Source organism: Macrobrachium rosenbergii, chromosome 47 (genome assembly GCF_040412425.1).
Source record: "Macrobrachium rosenbergii isolate ZJJX-2024 chromosome 47, ASM4041242v1, whole genome shotgun sequence".
NCBI classification, from domain to species: Eukaryota; Metazoa; Arthropoda; class Malacostraca; order Decapoda; family Palaemonidae; genus Macrobrachium; species Macrobrachium rosenbergii.
This window is the reverse complement of record NC_089787.1, coordinates 37,507,196-37,523,287: the sequence shown is the minus strand read 5'-3', so window position 1 is coordinate 37,523,287 and position 16,092 is coordinate 37,507,196. Positions and strand designations below refer to the sequence as shown.

The 16,092-nt window shown below is 42.5% G+C and overlaps 1 protein-coding gene across 7 annotated transcripts in view; it reads left to right on the top strand.

Annotated features, from left to right (window-relative positions):
- Positions 1–16,092, top strand: part of Abi (tyrosine kinase Abl) — a 115,106-nt gene that overhangs the window by 25,326 nt on the left and 73,688 nt on the right. For all 7 annotated transcript variants that reach the window (XR_010850743.1, XM_067090660.1, XM_067090658.1 and 4 more), the window contains exons 4-6: positions 5,660–5,807; positions 5,992–6,221; positions 11,317–11,581. Coding sequence is in view for 6 of the 7 variants with exons in the window: in XM_067090660.1 (XP_066946761.1) it covers positions 5,660–5,807; positions 5,992–6,221; positions 11,317–11,581 (643 nt within the window). In the remaining variant the exon portion in view is untranslated. The remainder of the gene's footprint in view (positions 1–5,659; positions 5,808–5,991; positions 6,222–11,316; positions 11,582–16,092) is intronic.

Here is a 16,092-nt window from a genome sequence, read left to right as displayed (position 1 = left end):
CCAGGCACCATGGCACAAAGCGATAGCAACCATTCCTCTGGTAGGAACAGTTTTTGCTTCCAAATTTAAGTCATTTTTAGAGGAGTTAAAACTCCTTTCCTCTCTATGAGCAGGGGTTTCAGCTGCTGCCACCTTTGCATCCCCAGAATTTCCCTCTAATGAGCCAGAGGCTTACAAAATTGACTCTGATGCTGATGAAGACTAGTTAGTATCATCAACTTTTCAGAAACTGATTAAGGTCTCTGCTAGCAAATGTCCTGGTTTCTTTGAGGAACCGGTAGTTCAGGATTTGAGGTCCCTTAGGACTGCTAGGCTGCAGATGGAGGTTAATCCCCTTCCCTCTCCAAAACTGGCTACATCAGCACTGAACAGGTTTGACTCTATGGCTAAATTGCTTTATCAGAAATCTACAAGAAATTCTTCCTCTTTTCTTCCCCTCTTTATGAGAAGAAAAAAGAGAGCAATTTCTTAGGAAACTAGGTAGTTGCTGGATTTAACTCCTTCTATTAGACTCCAATTTTTCCTTGCTGCTGGACCTGAATAAAAAGAGAGCAGTTTCCTCAGGTAAATTGTGTTAACTCCTTTGGAGTTAGAGTTTTTGGCTCGCTTGGCTTTCCACATTACGGGGATAACATCTTTATCGGAAATGGCTTAAGACCTAAATTTCATAATCAGTCAATCAAGAGAGATTGGTTTTGCTCTTCCTCAGAAGAAGCAACACTTGGTGAGTGATTTGGTAGGTATTTTGGCTGCTTAGAGCATTTTCAGACTCTTGGGGAGTCTGTGCACGCTGCATATACTAATCTGATTATTACGTTTAGGGAACAAGTGTGTTCTCTTTGGTTCTGTGTCTGTTCAACTCGTAAGGCTGATGTTATTGCTTATTATCCCTTACATTCTTAATGGATGCCTCAGCATTAGGTACAATAGGACAAGAGGTTGAGAAAGTGGAAACCAGATCTTTGTTGCGTCACTGTCAGACATTTGGGCATATGCAACCATGGCAGCAGCCGCTTCCGCAGTCAATGCAAAGTTTCCCCCCCAAGCAAACAGGCGAGTCATCGGTGCCCTTAAGCCCTCCAGACTTATCAGGCTTTCAGGAAGGACAGTAAGCATCCTAGAAAAAATCCAGCTCCTGTTAAGAAATGATGCATCAAGTCTTAGTCCCAAGTAAGGGGGAGGTTGAACCTTTTTTTTTTATAGAAGTAACTTACCAAGTAACTACACAGCTATTAGTTTTTAACTATCGTGGCAGTTCAAAATTTGAAATTCACGGTAATGCTCTATTGTTTTGGTGTAGGTAACTAGACCCCTCCCACTTTTGGGGAAGAATAGGTACAACTGTGCTGGAGAGCTCAATTCGTTTTTGCCAGTCAATGACTAATCATCGGTTGTTTGAGCAGCTCTAGTTAGAATTTCGCCGTATGGTTGTATCTTTTGCCTTTGGTGAAGTATTCATACGATTTGGTAGCGCGCTAATTATTATTAGCTTAGCTAGTTTTCAGTTTAGATGTTTTTTTGACTTAATGTGATTCAATATGTTGGATTCTGGTTTGTATAGTACAGGCAGTCCCTGGTTATTGGTGGGAGTCCGTCCCGGACGGCGTGACGATAACCGAGAATCGCCGATAACTGAAGATCGGCGATAACACCACTTATTGGCGCTGATAACCGGGGATCAGCACCGATAACTGGAGATCAGTGCATATCGGCACCGAAAATCCAGTTACCGTCGTCACTAGACAAGCACCATAAAACCAGATCGCCGATAACCTAGGCCACAGATAATTGGGGACTGTCTGTATTAGGTATTGCAGCAAAGGCTTTACAGTCATAACTCGATCTTAAGCGAATTCTAGCTGTGTGAATTCATCATCTAGTAAGGCATTAGCGAGTATTGACACTTGGTGAGCAGAGAAGAGGGAGCTTGTTAAGGCTGTGTTTAGCATACCTCCCTCTTGCTTGTCACCAAGGAGGTACTTGTTGTACTGCACTAGGAAAGCTCCTTCTCTGGGAGTTTCTGCCTCTTCCCAGGGGGATTTCTCCAGCCCTGTTGACTCTGTGCGGAGATCGGCATTCAACCCCACCAAGATCATGTTCACATCCTTGGAATTAGACCTTTTAGTCAGAGGCGTGTTTAAAGTCTTCGAAGTATTCAGCTTCTTAGACTGGACCGTAGGGGCCTTTGCCAAGAAGATAGAGGACTACAATACTCTTCAAGAGAACTTTTCTCAAGACTGGTTGGGAGTGCTCTCATGCTCAGATAAGGCGATCAGGGATGGCTCCCAAGAGCTGGCTTCCTTATTCTCCATGGGAGTTCTCAAGAAGAGAGAACTGGTGCACGTTTACCGCAAAAGGCGTCACTTCCTCTCAAAGGTCAGCTCTCCTGTTTGCACCTGTGGATCGCTTGGCTTTACTCCTGAGAACTACGATAGAGAATGTCACGTCGGACTTGCAGAAAAAGTTGACACGACCTTTTAGCACAATCTACAAGGCGTTCCAAGGAACCAACCTGTGGTGCTTCAGTCTCATTCATTACTAGAACTGTCTCCCTGCTGCAGCAGCAGTCCTTTTGAGGCAGAAGAGCCAAGTTTCAGCCCTGTCCACACTCAAACCTACTGTCAGTCTGACCAATCAAGAAGTCGTCCTCCAAACCAGCCTCTCACAAGTGAGGATCCGGTCCTACATGTCCCTATAGGAGTCAGGCTTCTCCATATTTGGGACAATTGGGAAACCAGGAATGCAGAACCCTGGGTAGTCAAAGTCCTCAAAGAGGGCTATTCCATCCCGTTCAAAAAAAAACCTCCCACTCGGTGGGCTTGGAGATGTTTTTGGTCCTGGAGGAAGAAGTCTCGTCTCTACTCAGGAAAAGAGCTGTAGAGGTGGTTGAAGACCTAATCTCAGAAGGTTTTTACAGCTGAATGTATGTCATCCCCAAGGCGTTGGGAGGTTGGAGACCTGCCCTGGATGTCAGCGCAGTGAACTTCTTTGTGCAGACCACCAGGTTCAAGTTGGAAACAAACCGATCAGTCCTGTCAGCCATTCATCAGGGAGACTGGATGGTGACGATCAACATGTGGGATGCGTACTTCCATGTTCCGGTACATCCGGACTCCAGGAAGTATCTGAGGTTCATATTCCAGGGCAGAGTCTCTCAGTTCAGGGCTTTGTGCTTCGGCCTCTCTACGACTTCGCAAGTCTTCATCCGTGTTTGCCCCTTTGGCTAAATGGCTCCATCTCATGGGTGTCAATGTCTGTCTGTACAGTATTTGGACAACTGGCTACTGTGCTCCCCATCAGGAACAAGATGCACGGAGGACCTTCAAAATACTCTTATTCTTGCCCAAGAGTTAGGCTTTTTAATCAGTTTTCAGAAGTCACAGTTAGCTCCAACACAATCGATTCTCTATTCAGGGATGAGGATCGATGCTCTGAGTTTTCAGGCTTTACATTCCACAAAAGGATCCAAGCCTGCCTACAGAAAATAAGGATCTTCCCATCTTGCTGAGAAGTAAATGTCTTTAGGAAGACTACACAAGAGAGTCCTGCAATTCTTCCTAAAGGCCAGTTGGCACAGGAAAACCCTCCCAGACTCCTTCATTTTCTGCATCACTCCTGAGATCAAGAAGACCTCCGGTGGTGGCTTGCAGAAGAGAGATTTCTATAGGGAAGTCACTGCAGCTACTGAGCCCCAACCAAACGTTGTTCTCAGATGCATTGGATCTGGTTTGGGGGCTCTTTTAAATGACATGGAGGTTTCTGGGACGTGGTCTCTAGACGAAAAGAGGCTACATATCAACGTATGGGAGCTGTGGGCGATCCATTTGGCCCTTCAGCATTTTGTGACAGTAGTGTGTGACGAGACAGTCAGTTTATTTGGACAACACGACTGCATTGGCCTATGTCAAGAATCAGGGAGGGACTCACTCCTTCTCCCTTTATGAATCATAACTCGTTTTATCCAGGGCAAGTTAAACGTTCTTGCGGACGAGATAAGTCGCTGCAGACAGGTCTTACCGACGGAATAGACACTGAATCTGCAGGTGTGCACCGACCTGTGAAACGTTGGGGAAAGCTGTCGATAGATCTGTTTGCAACGTCAAGTTACCATCGCCTCTCCATTTACTGTTCCCCAGTCCTGGACCCTCTGGCATGGGCGATGGATGCCATGCTCCAGGACTGGTCAGACTTGGAAGTGTACTCCTTCCAGCTGTTCAGTATGGTGAGAGAAGTTCTAACCAAGTTCCTGTCTCACAACAGCACGTCCTTGGCGTTGGTTGCTCTGTTTTGGTCACAGAAGGAGTGGTTCTTGGACCTTCTCAGTTTCCTAACAGACTTCCCCAGACTTCTACCTCAGAAGATAATCCTTCTAAAGCAGCCTGACTTCCATCCGTTCCATCAAGGCTTATCCGCTCTCGCTCTGACAGGCTTCAGACTGTCAGGGAACTTGTCAGAGCGAAGGGCTTTTCAAGAAAAGCTGCAGGAGCGGTCGCTAAGTGCAGACGTCAGTCTTCCGTTAATGTCTACCAGGCGAAGTGGACAGTTTTGCAACTGATGCCAAAGACATGACGTCTCTTCTAAAACCTCTGTAGCACAGATTGCTGATTTTTTAATGTTCCTGAGGTCCTCTCAAGGTTTAGCTACCTCCACCATCAGAGGTTATAGGTCTATGCTAAACTCCGAGTTTAGACATAGAGGTTGGATTTGTCTACAGATCAAGACATAAGTGATCTAATTAAGTCCCTAGACACTTCCAAGCAAGAGAAGTCTACGTCAGTTGCCTGGAATCTAGATGTGGTTCTCAAATGGCTCTTGGGCCTTCCATTTGATCCCCTTCACTCCTCATTTTTGAGAGATTTAACCAGAAATACCCTCTTTTTTGTTGCCTTAGCCACAACAAAGAGGATCAGCAAATTGCATGCCTTCAGTAAGACAGTGGGTTTTTTGCAGGAAGATGCAGTCTGCTCATTCATGCTTGGATTCCTGGCAAAGAACGAAACCCCACCCAACCCCGGCCTCATTCGTTCACAATCAGGAATTAGTGGATATCCTTAGGCCAGGTGAGAGCTCTTTGTCCAGTTAGAGCATTGATGCACTATTTAAAAAGGACCAAGAGGATCAGAGGTCCCTCTCAGTAGATGGTTGAAACTAAATGATCCTATTAATTTTGTACTTTTCACACACTGTACTCCTGCCTGATGCGAGAAATACAGTTATCATTGAGAGGTAAGTATTTAATAAGTAAATTTTATTATGAAAATTTATTTATTATTACAATGCAGAATAATAAACATTGATATGAAACGGTCTTTGAATGATAGATATTGCCTTGTCCACCTTCCATGGAGAGGAATGTACCTGAATAGGCAAGAGCAGCCATGGGCATCATGTTTTTAGTTTCATCTGTTGTTTTGAAGTGTTTGGATATTTTAATGTCAAAGAAATATACTGTATATGATTTTGAGTGCATTTTGAAAAGCCTTGTACGGCATGAGTGTAGCAAAGGAATTTTAATGGAAATTGGTGAATGAGTTGAGAGGGTTAACATTGATAATATACCGTACTGTAGTACCATAATATTTAGGTAATTTTTCAGACCATTTTTATATGGGAATTAGGAGCTTTTTGTGGTTTTTTCTCATTTGCAAATGTTTTTCAGATGGTCATGGTTCACAAAGAGAAAGTTGCTAGGAGAGAAATTGGAGTTTTGACGACCAACAAGACAACTGCGCGTCAGTATAAGATTCTTGCTCCAGCCAATACAGAGAAGCCTATCAAATATGTTAGGAAACCCATTGATTTTGGATGTAAGTGAAAATTTATTTGTCTTGTTGCAGTATCACTGGAGTACAACTTTCAAGAAATTCTTTTGAAAGAACTGAGATTCAGCTTGAGGACAGGCTTACTTTTTTGTAAGAAATGTTATGGCTTTAATATTTGTATTGTATAGCCATTGCAGCTCATGTAAGGAAAACTTTTGTTTTAATTCAGGCTTAGATGATGTGGGACATGGAATACGATCCTCATCTAGTAGCACACCCCGCTCAAGACGCTCAGCAAGCAGTGTTGGAATGCCCCCTCCAACACATCAGCCTCCCACCTCTGCTGGTCCAGCCCCAACAACAAAACCACCCACGCCCCCTCAGGCTAATAGATCAGTTAGCAGTTTGTCCAGAGGATCTCGAGAATATCGGACACCTCCAGCAGTGGCACCACCTCAGGTTTGTTTTCTGTACCAATTATATGTATATGTGTGAGACTAAGATTACAAATCATCTTGTTCCTACATTTAGAGATTCAAGCAGAAACTCACCAAATTTTGTCTTGAAGGCATTGCCAATTCATGTACATGGTCTGTATTACAGGTAGTCCCTGGTTATCGGTGATCTGGTTTTATGGCGCTTGTCTAGCGATGAAAATTGGTGATTTTTGGTGCCGATATGCGCCAATTTCTGCTTATCAGCACCAGTAATCAGGTATCGGCGCCGATAAGCACCGAAAATCACTGATTTTCGGTTATCAGCAATTTTCACTCATTGTCATGCCGTCGGAACAGAAACTCTGCCAATAACCGGGGACTGCTTTTAATATAAATTTAAGGAAGTTGAAATAATGGTTACAGTCATTCTTATTTTGTAATTGCTCATAGGAGAATAAAAATCTATTACTTTAATATGGATATACTGTACCCTTGATGAAAGCTGGTCCAATCATTGATGCATGGTGCAAGGTAGTTAGCTAGTGGCAGATGAGGGACAGTGGGTACCCGCCACTCACTGGTCTATTTCATTAATTTTTTCTTTGGCTCTGCTGCTGCATTTTTCCCCCTAACATTGCTTGTATTTAAGACTAGTTTGCTTTCTGTGTATGGCTCTTTGCTGTTGCAGACTTTGGCTTTCTTTTTCACTTTGGTTTTGACGTGATTGAAATGATAATCACTGATTCTCCTGGCAGAGAGTATGGTCAGCATAGATATTCAGGGCATGACTGGCTATGAGGGTGCTTTATATAGCCTGTGAATATACTTGTAGAACATTGTTCATTTTGTTCACTGTGCAGGGGCAAGGATTGTAAGCTGGCTATGGCCTGCATCAAGTGTGCCGATAGTCTTCTGCCCAGCGGAAGAAGTATGGCGCATAGAGGTGGTGCTCTAAGAGGTTACCACCATTGTCTTCCAAGGCTAACCTCTCCATTGTCTCCAACCCACCTTTGAAAATTCCTTTCTCTTGTGACCTATGCATCCACCACTGGAATGACACCAGGACATTCCCCCTTTGGCTTCATCTGAGGACCTTCTTGCCCAATTACAGAATGGGACAGTGGATGGTGCAATGATTGTGCTTGCTAAGGCCAATGACCTTTCATTCCATTCCTCTCAACAGCTGCTGTTTTGCTGACTATTCCAAAGTGCCTTGCGAAGATGGTGGAGTTGCTGAAGGCCCTGTGACCTTTTGAGTAAATGGGGACTCTCTCCTTCATTACCTTTACGGAGCATTTGGTTATAGCCAAGAGTTCTGTGCCTATATTGATCTCTGCAAATGCTTCTGCCTCTGCAGTAGTCTCACCTGGTTAGGCCTTGTTGCAGTTCCTGATGTTCCTGCTTTAAAATCTCCTGCTACAACTCCTGTCCCATTGGGTAGGCCTACTGCAGCTATGCCCTTTAGCTTAGGAAAGGTTGGAGAGCCGATTGGTCAAAAAGCATGCATTTTTGTCTTCCTGGTCCTCACTGCCTTACCTATTCATTACTGTTTCCTTTGGCTTCTCATCTCTCAACTGAAGGTAGCAGTAGAAGTCCCAGAAAGCAGCCATCTACAAAACTGCTAAACTCCCCTCATAGATGTTTCTCTTCTTTGAAGAGTGACAACAATCCCTGTGATCATTCACAGGAGTAGGTGAGTGTGGGGGACATAAACAGATTTATGCATGACCTTGTTTGTACTGATCCCAGGTTTTCTTGATAAAGGACTGCTTTGACTATTCCCTATCATGCTTGTACCTCTGGATTTGCAGAAGGAAGAGTTTTTACTTCCTTTGATTACTGATGATCACCTTTCTTCAGAATTAGCCCATTACATCTGTGTATATACCTTGTCTAGTTTCCTGGTGCTGGCATCATCCTGCACAATACAACCATCACTGTGCCCCATCCAAACCACCGATGTTCGTATCACTCTCCTATGTCCTTACTCTCTGAACTGTTTATGATCCAGTATGGTGCAGCAGAGAAACAATAGTGTATGTGTCTAATCACCTTAGATAAAGTTACAGTCCAGTGTCTAGGTATAAGACCTAAGGGAAAGTGGGGGATAATATTCAGTCTCGTTCGATACCTTCCAGTTGTGATTCAGTGCTCAGGATGACCTGTTCTTATTACTCATCATCGCTCATCATCACAATCTTCAGAACAGGGAAAACTCTAGGCTCACCTCGGAAAAATGAGTTGTATATAAATATCTATTTTATATAAGTAACTTACCCAGTAATTACTTGGCTAAGAGTTTGTACTCGAATGGCAGCTTAAATTTAGAAATTCGCAGTAGCGATTCTTTTGTTTTGTTTAGGTGACAAGACCCTGCCCACTTTCAGGGTAAGAGAGAGGACCAACTAAGTCAATAGATCAATTTGTTTCTGCCGCTTGTATCATCTATACATCGTGTTGACTAAGCAGCTTGGTTTTGACAATTGTTGTTTCTTCCCATCTGGTGAAGTATTTTTTGTATGGTAGCCTTATGGCGTTGTCTTTTCTTGATTGGATTTTTGTTACTGATTGTGACTTTTTAGCTAGTTAGTATGTCAAACAATAGCTCTTCCAGTTTCCGTTATTGCAGCAAAGGCTGCAATACCCGGTTGACGAAAATTACCTATGACTCTCATACCCTGTGCACAAATTGCAGAGAGCAAGTTTGTACTATTGATTTGACATGCAACGAATGCAGGGATTGAGACGAACGTAAATAGAAGACCTTGACTTCTCATTTGAATAAATTAGAGAGAGATCGCAAGAGGAAGGCAGTCGCTAAAGCCGGTGAGAAATTACCTAGTCAGACAACTCCTAAATCTAATGATGTAGTTATTCCTGCTGTATCTCCTCCTATTGTACCTGTTTCCTTGTATCAGTACATACTCCTAGACCACCTACTCCTGCTGTATCTTCTCCTATTGTACCTGTTTCCCCTGTATCAGTACATACTCTTAGACCACCTACTCCTGCTTCTGATTTTCACACTTCTGAGCCTGATCACTTCGCCAGCATGGAAAATAAATTTGAACAGAGAATTAATATGGTGGTAGGTACAGTGGCCCCGTTAGGGGCATCGATGCGTGTCCTTAGGGATACGTTTGATCAGAAAAGTGAAAATGAAGTGTTAGTGGAGGATGTGGCTGTTCATCCCGCTGATTCTCCTAGGCATCGGTCACTGCCATACTCCCCTGAACCAGGGAGGAGGCATACCGTTAGCCCAAGGGAGGTCAGTGGGGTCTGCCCACGAGCAGTCGCCCAGCCTGTTGCATCCCAGGTTGCATCAAGAGACAGCCGATGGAAAGGTGTCTCGGATGTGCATCAGCTCTCGTCTAGCTTGGGAGATTCTTCACCTTACCGTAGGTGCCAGTAGCGTTTTCCCGACGAGTTATGTCCCTTGAAGAGGCGTTCTTCCTCCAAGGATCTAGCTCCTTGACTTCCCAGCAAAAGGCTGAGGGAGCCTTCTCTTAGTCCTCCAACCCTCTTGCAGTAAGTGGAACAGCCTTGAATGTTTCTCCTCTCCTGGATGCCAGGAACGAGCATTTAGTCACTCCCCTTTGTCTAAGAAGTGCCTTCTTTCTGATTCCAAGTGCCCAGCATCTAGTGTACAATGAAGTTTTGTCTAAGCGCCCGGATTCAGCCAAGTTCCCAGTGCTTGATGAGCGTTTTTTGCACAATGAGCCCCCAGTAGCAGCCAACCGCCGTATTTTACCTGAACACCTACCTTTGACTAATTGCCCTGATTCAGCTAAGCTTCCTGAAGTGCTCAAGCTTCCTGAAGTGCCCGAGCTGCCTGAAGCACCCAAGCTACCTGAAGCGCCCTAGTGCCCTGTAGCGCCTGATTTCCCTGACCCTTCCGCTTGCTTTAGAGCTCCGACACGCTGTAGTGCATCTTCTCCACCTGCTACCTCGGGGGAACCAAGCAGTGTTTTAATGTCGGCTTCACCCAGTTCGGCAACGAATCGTCAGTGGTCCCTTTCTTTGATATGAAGGAAAGGCTCTGAGGTTTTGGGAACACCGGTTATTGATCTGTGTGCCATGTTGTTAAACAGAAACCTGTTGGTGCTTTGCTTTCCCATATAGACTCACTGACAGTAATGGAGTGCATTGTCAGGACCCATGGAACAACCTCAGTGTCTGCACCTTTCCCCCATTCAGCCTGTTATGTAGAACCTTCATGTTAAATTCTAAGATATCACCGGTCTGTGGAGTTGCACTTGATGCCTAGAGACTGTTAAGAGATTTTCTTATAGGGCTGTGTAGGAGATATCTGACACCACCTGTCTTTTCACGGTAGATGTGTATCGGGCTAAGTGAGCCATCACCTGTTGTAGGTGTTGTGAGGGGCTATATCTGTGGTTGGAGCCACTATTCAGCAGATTGTAGACATTCTCATGAACCTCTGGTGAGACAAGGTCCTCTCAGTTTCTCTGGTAAAGGGTTGTCTGTTGGCCCTTTCATGTTCACCCCATAAACTTCAGTCTTCAGAATGGGATGTGACGTTCATGCTCTGAATTCTCACCCAGGAGCCACATGAGCCCATGAGAAAGGCTTCAGACAGGACTGTCACTCTGAAGGCTGTCTTCCTCATGACCATGCATTGGTCTGGCCAGATGGAGTTTAGTTACACAACAGATCATCCTATTTTACTGTAGTTTCGACTGGTAGATGTGATTTACTAGTCATGTTCTTTGGACAGCACCTCTAATGGAAGTAGTGAGTCTCCATATTAAAGACAAAGGTTTTTATTCTTTTAGAAACAAATTGCAAATTGAAGATGATTTGCTTTTTATGTTGATATACAAACTTGAAGATTTTTTTTTATCTTGCTCCCACCTTTAGGGAACATTATAATTGTCATGGTCTCCTAAGCAAAATTTATTTGAGTAATAACCGTCAAGTGAGTGGGTGTTACTCGTATCCCCCCACCCTCACCTGCCACTTGTTACTAAGCTTTGATGACCAGACCAGCTATTGCTGAAGGTGTAAACATAAAATTGTTGAGGTTTATATGTCCGTGAAAAATGCCATTTATTTTTTGTTTACAATGTTGTTACAATTTGATGATTATATTACAGGTACCTAGTAATTATGCCCCTAATTACCCAATTGGCCACCCGCGACGTAACGATCGATCCAGTGGATATAGTACACTTCCTCATCCATCAGCGGCCCACGTTGCAACTGCAAATCATAATGGAGGAGGGCAACCACCCCCACCTCAAGTTGGAATGGTTCACCCTATGGCTCATGGCGTGCCACAGAGTTCATACACCCCTCCACCCCCACCCCCACATATGCAAGAACCATCTCAGTATGCTGCCCATCCTGTGGGCATGCCACGTAAGTATCTTAATATACATAGTTGTATTGTATTTTTTATTATATGTTATTGATATAACTTTCTTTAACCTCTGCCCATGCATTTCTCTTTCAAAGTTAATTATTAGAGCTTTTTGATCTGAAGGTCTTCTCTTCATGATGATTTGAACAGTGAAAACTTGTGTCAAAATGCTTATTATGAGTTAAAAATTTGATAGTTTTGTAAATGACTGCAATATATTAATATTCTGACTACTGTTTGAATATTTTCTATACCTGTTTCTTTCATGATTATAGCTGTCTATATGCACTTGCGTTTGTTGTGATAGATGGCTGCAGCAGTTCTACCCAATTTTCTGTGTTTTCTTTCTGTGTAGGGATATATGCTAATCTTCCCTGTATTCATCCATGTATTCACCCATACTGTATCTGTAAGTAAAATAGTGTCGATAATAGGACTAACAGTAGTTCATGAGTCAGTAACATGACTGTGTGCTCTTGAATAACACAAGGAGGATGCAACTACTTAAAATCCTTATTTTTTTTTTACCTTTATTGTGCCTTTTGTTCTTATGCACATGCTTTTTAGTGTGCAAGCAAATTAAGTTATGTTAGGGGTCCAGCATTTTTGTAATCTCATCACTTTACTTAAACAGGGAAGAATCAAATGTGATAGGGAAAAAGAATTTCATCTTAGATACTTAATAGAGCTACACTAACCAGAAGAAATGTTTACATTCATGAATATGCAGTACCATAGGTGAATGTGCTCACATTTAATTGACCTTATTTTACATAAGCCTTGAACTGCTGCAGGGTGATGATTAGATCGTCCAAAGTGAAGTAGTCAAGTACCATAGCAGTGGTTACAAGTGAGCTGTGACTCAGGTGACGTCTCAGTTCCCTCAGTTTGATACTTCTTGGTGTGGTATTCCTTGCTATTTTTTTTATCATTGGTTTGCAGGCTTTCTCATAAAGCTGTTGTGTATACCACTGGTTCTTGCTTTGGTAAAGGGAATGCAAGGGATTTGGTTTTTCACTTAATTTGGTAAGTTCATTTGTTCAGGGATGCTGATACTCATTTGACAGATTGGAGAAGTATTCAAGGATGATTCCTTTTAACACAGAAGCAAAACATTCACTAAAAGACTGGGTGAAGGGAAGTTTTATAATTGCATTCTAAAGTAAGTTAGTGGCATAGATTAAATCAGTATTAAGATTAGTGTGTTCATGTAAGTATTTCAAAATAGAAGCTAAGCAATTGTAGGTCTTTCATAGTTAATATTTCATTTAAACTAAACAGTTAGGAAATGGCATATTGCTGTTGGTGTTCACATTTGTGTGTGTGTGTACAAAACTCCAAAGAATGGCACTGATGTGGAACTGAAGCCTTTCAGGATCATTGGTATGTGGTTGATCTGCAACTATCGTTGAATACAGGTAGTGTTCGCGTTATGCTAATTTGACTTACGATAATTCGCTTTTACAGTGGGGTTAGCAATTAATATCGATACGACAATACAGTATTTTGAAAATGTGTATTTTTAAATTTCTTGGGCAACTGGCACAGGCAACAGCGTACAATCAGGCAGCGCACATGTACGATACGTCGGCACGAGAGGCTGGAGTAGGTACATTAATTCAATGAGCCGACCTCACTTGCTCTCGCTATGTAGGAAGTTAAAATAGGTCAGTGTTCATTTGCGATTTTTGTGCGTTTGTAAGCAAACTCTAAAACTCAAATTTGTATTAGTATGTCTGCCAAACACCTAAGTGTGTCTCCTGCTGGTACAGTAGTGCGAAAAGGAAGAGGCAGTCTTATCACTCTGGAGCAGAAAATGAAAATTATCAACCAGCGTGCCACTGGTGGTAATCTCACGTGATGAGCATGTATCACAGTCGACGGTATCCACCATCCTTAAAGATGAGAAACGGATAATGAACGCTATTAGGGCATCTGCTTCAGTTCATTCGACAGTTATATCAAAGAAGAGGATAGGGCCTTTGGAAGAAATGGAGCAGTTACTGGTCACGTGGATGGAGGACCAAATACAGAAGCGTATGCCACTCAGCCTCTTAACCATTCAAACAAAGGTTTGCATGCTTTTCGATGAACTAAAGAAAAAATATGATGAATAACCACAACAAAAGTTTTGTAACAAGTGCTGGATGGTTTCATCGTTTTAAAAACCGTCATAATTTTCATCATGTGAAAATTAGTGGTGAAGCAGCAAGCGCTGACGCCGAAGGGCCCGCTAAATTTAAGGATGTTTTACATAAGATTGTCATTGATGAAGGGTACTTGCAAGAGCAAATCTTCAATGACGATGAAACGGGACTGTATTGGAAGCGTATGCCTCAACAGTCGTACAGTACATCCATAAAGACGCAACAATGATGCCTGGGTTTAAGGCATACAAAGATTGACTGACTCTTCTGCTTGGGGGAAATGTGGCTGGGCATAAACTTAAGCCACTCATGATTTATCACTCCAAAAATCAAGGGCATTAAAGAGAATCGGGAAGCATACACTTCCTGTGCATTACCGTCATAATGAGAAAGCATGGATGACTGCAATGCTATTTGAAGACTGGCTTGTGCATTGCCTTATTCCAGAAGTGAAAGATTATTGTAGGGAAAATAAAATCCTCTTCAAAATTCTGCTGATTCTAGACTATGCTCCCGGCCACCCTCGGAACATCGGAGATATTAAGGAGAACGTAAAAGTTGTGTTTCTGCCACCAAACACAACTTCTCTCATACAACCCACGGAACAGGACGCTGTGTCTACACTCAAGGCCTATTATCTTTGGAACACGTTTACTCAGGCTGTTCAGGCTATGTATAATGAGGAGAAAGATCTCAGAACTTTGTGGAAGGAATTCAATGTTCTGGACTCCATTATGAACATTGGAAAGGCGTGGAAGGAGGTAAAGAAAGAATGTATGAATGGGGTTTGGTAAAGTTTGCTACAAGTGTGTGTGAACTCATTTAAAGGTTTCGATAAGGATGAAGAAGTTGTGGAAATTGATAAAAAGACCTTGACACTTGGGAGAAGTTTAGATTTAGAAATTGATGAGGGCAATATCCGAGATCTTTTATATGTGCAGGATGTAGAGCTAACGGCAGAAGATTTAATTGCACTTGCAGAAGAGAGAAAAAGAGCAGAAGAGGAAGAAGAAATTGAAGATGAGCCAGAGCGAAAGTTTACGACAAAAGCACTGGCAGAGGTTTTTGCCTCATTTGAACATGAACTGAAACTTTTAAGTGAAATGGATGAGAACATGGAAAGGTTTGCTAAAGTTAAGAGAGCACATCAAGACACTGTTGCATGTTACCGAGTCATTTATGAACGAAAAAAATGCACTATGCAACCGACAATGGAATACTTCTCTAAGAGAACGACTCCAGTGGCATCGCCTTCCACCACCCCTAACCCCACCCCCACCCCTTCCCCAACATTTGAGCCTCGATACTCTACATCCCTTAACAAAAATTTTCTTGAAACACTTGAACTAACAGCAGAAGAAATACTATCTGAAGAGGAGCGAGTTGATGATCCTGTGGCTTTATCATCCTCGTGCTCTTCCGATATTCAGTTACATGTAGCCATGAACAGCCTTACACCGTTCACATATGCCGGTGATGGACTGAATCTTTGTGAGTACCCCTTACAGTACAGTCTGATTCTTGTTCTTGTTATTCAGTTTCTTTTTGTACTGAATTATCATAAGTCAATCTGCATTGAACATGCAGAATTAGCTGATATTAATAATTACTACACTACTGTATATGTACAGTGAACCGCCCGTATTCACGGGGAATGCGTCCCACACACCCCTGCGAATAGGTCAAATCCGCAAATGCTTAAAACCCCTCTAAAAACACTTAGAACTGTCCATTTTGATAGCTTAAACCAAGAAAAACCCTGTAAAAATGCTTATACCTGAGTATTTTAATAGTTTTATCACAAAAAGTGCATTTATTCATGAAAATTATATGAAAATACAGTAATTAGTGAATATTTCTCAGTGAAAAATACCATGAATGGGTGAATTTTCCGGGAATGATGGCTAGATATGTTCCACAGAGAAACCCGCGAATGCGTGAGTCCGTGAACCATGAGAACGCGAATACGGGGGGTTTACTGTATAGAGTATACTGTAGGCTAGGCTACTGTTTACTTATACGATATACCATACTGTACGCTAGGCTAACTCTTGTTAGTGTTATTCAATTTCTCTTTATACTGAATTATCATAAGTCAATCTGCATTGAACCTGCAGAATTTGCTGACATTAATGATTATTATACTGTATATGTTTAGAGTATACAAGTATAGTGTAGGCTAGGCTACCATATATGTATAGATGGTACTGATGACCCTATTGTAGGCTAGGCTATATTGGAGATACGATTTTTTCAACAAATGATTCATTTTTTGGAACCTAACCCCATCGTAAGTAGGGCAATATCTGTAAAACATAATTAAGAACCCAGAATATAAAAAAATTCAGGTTTTGCTAGGGTCT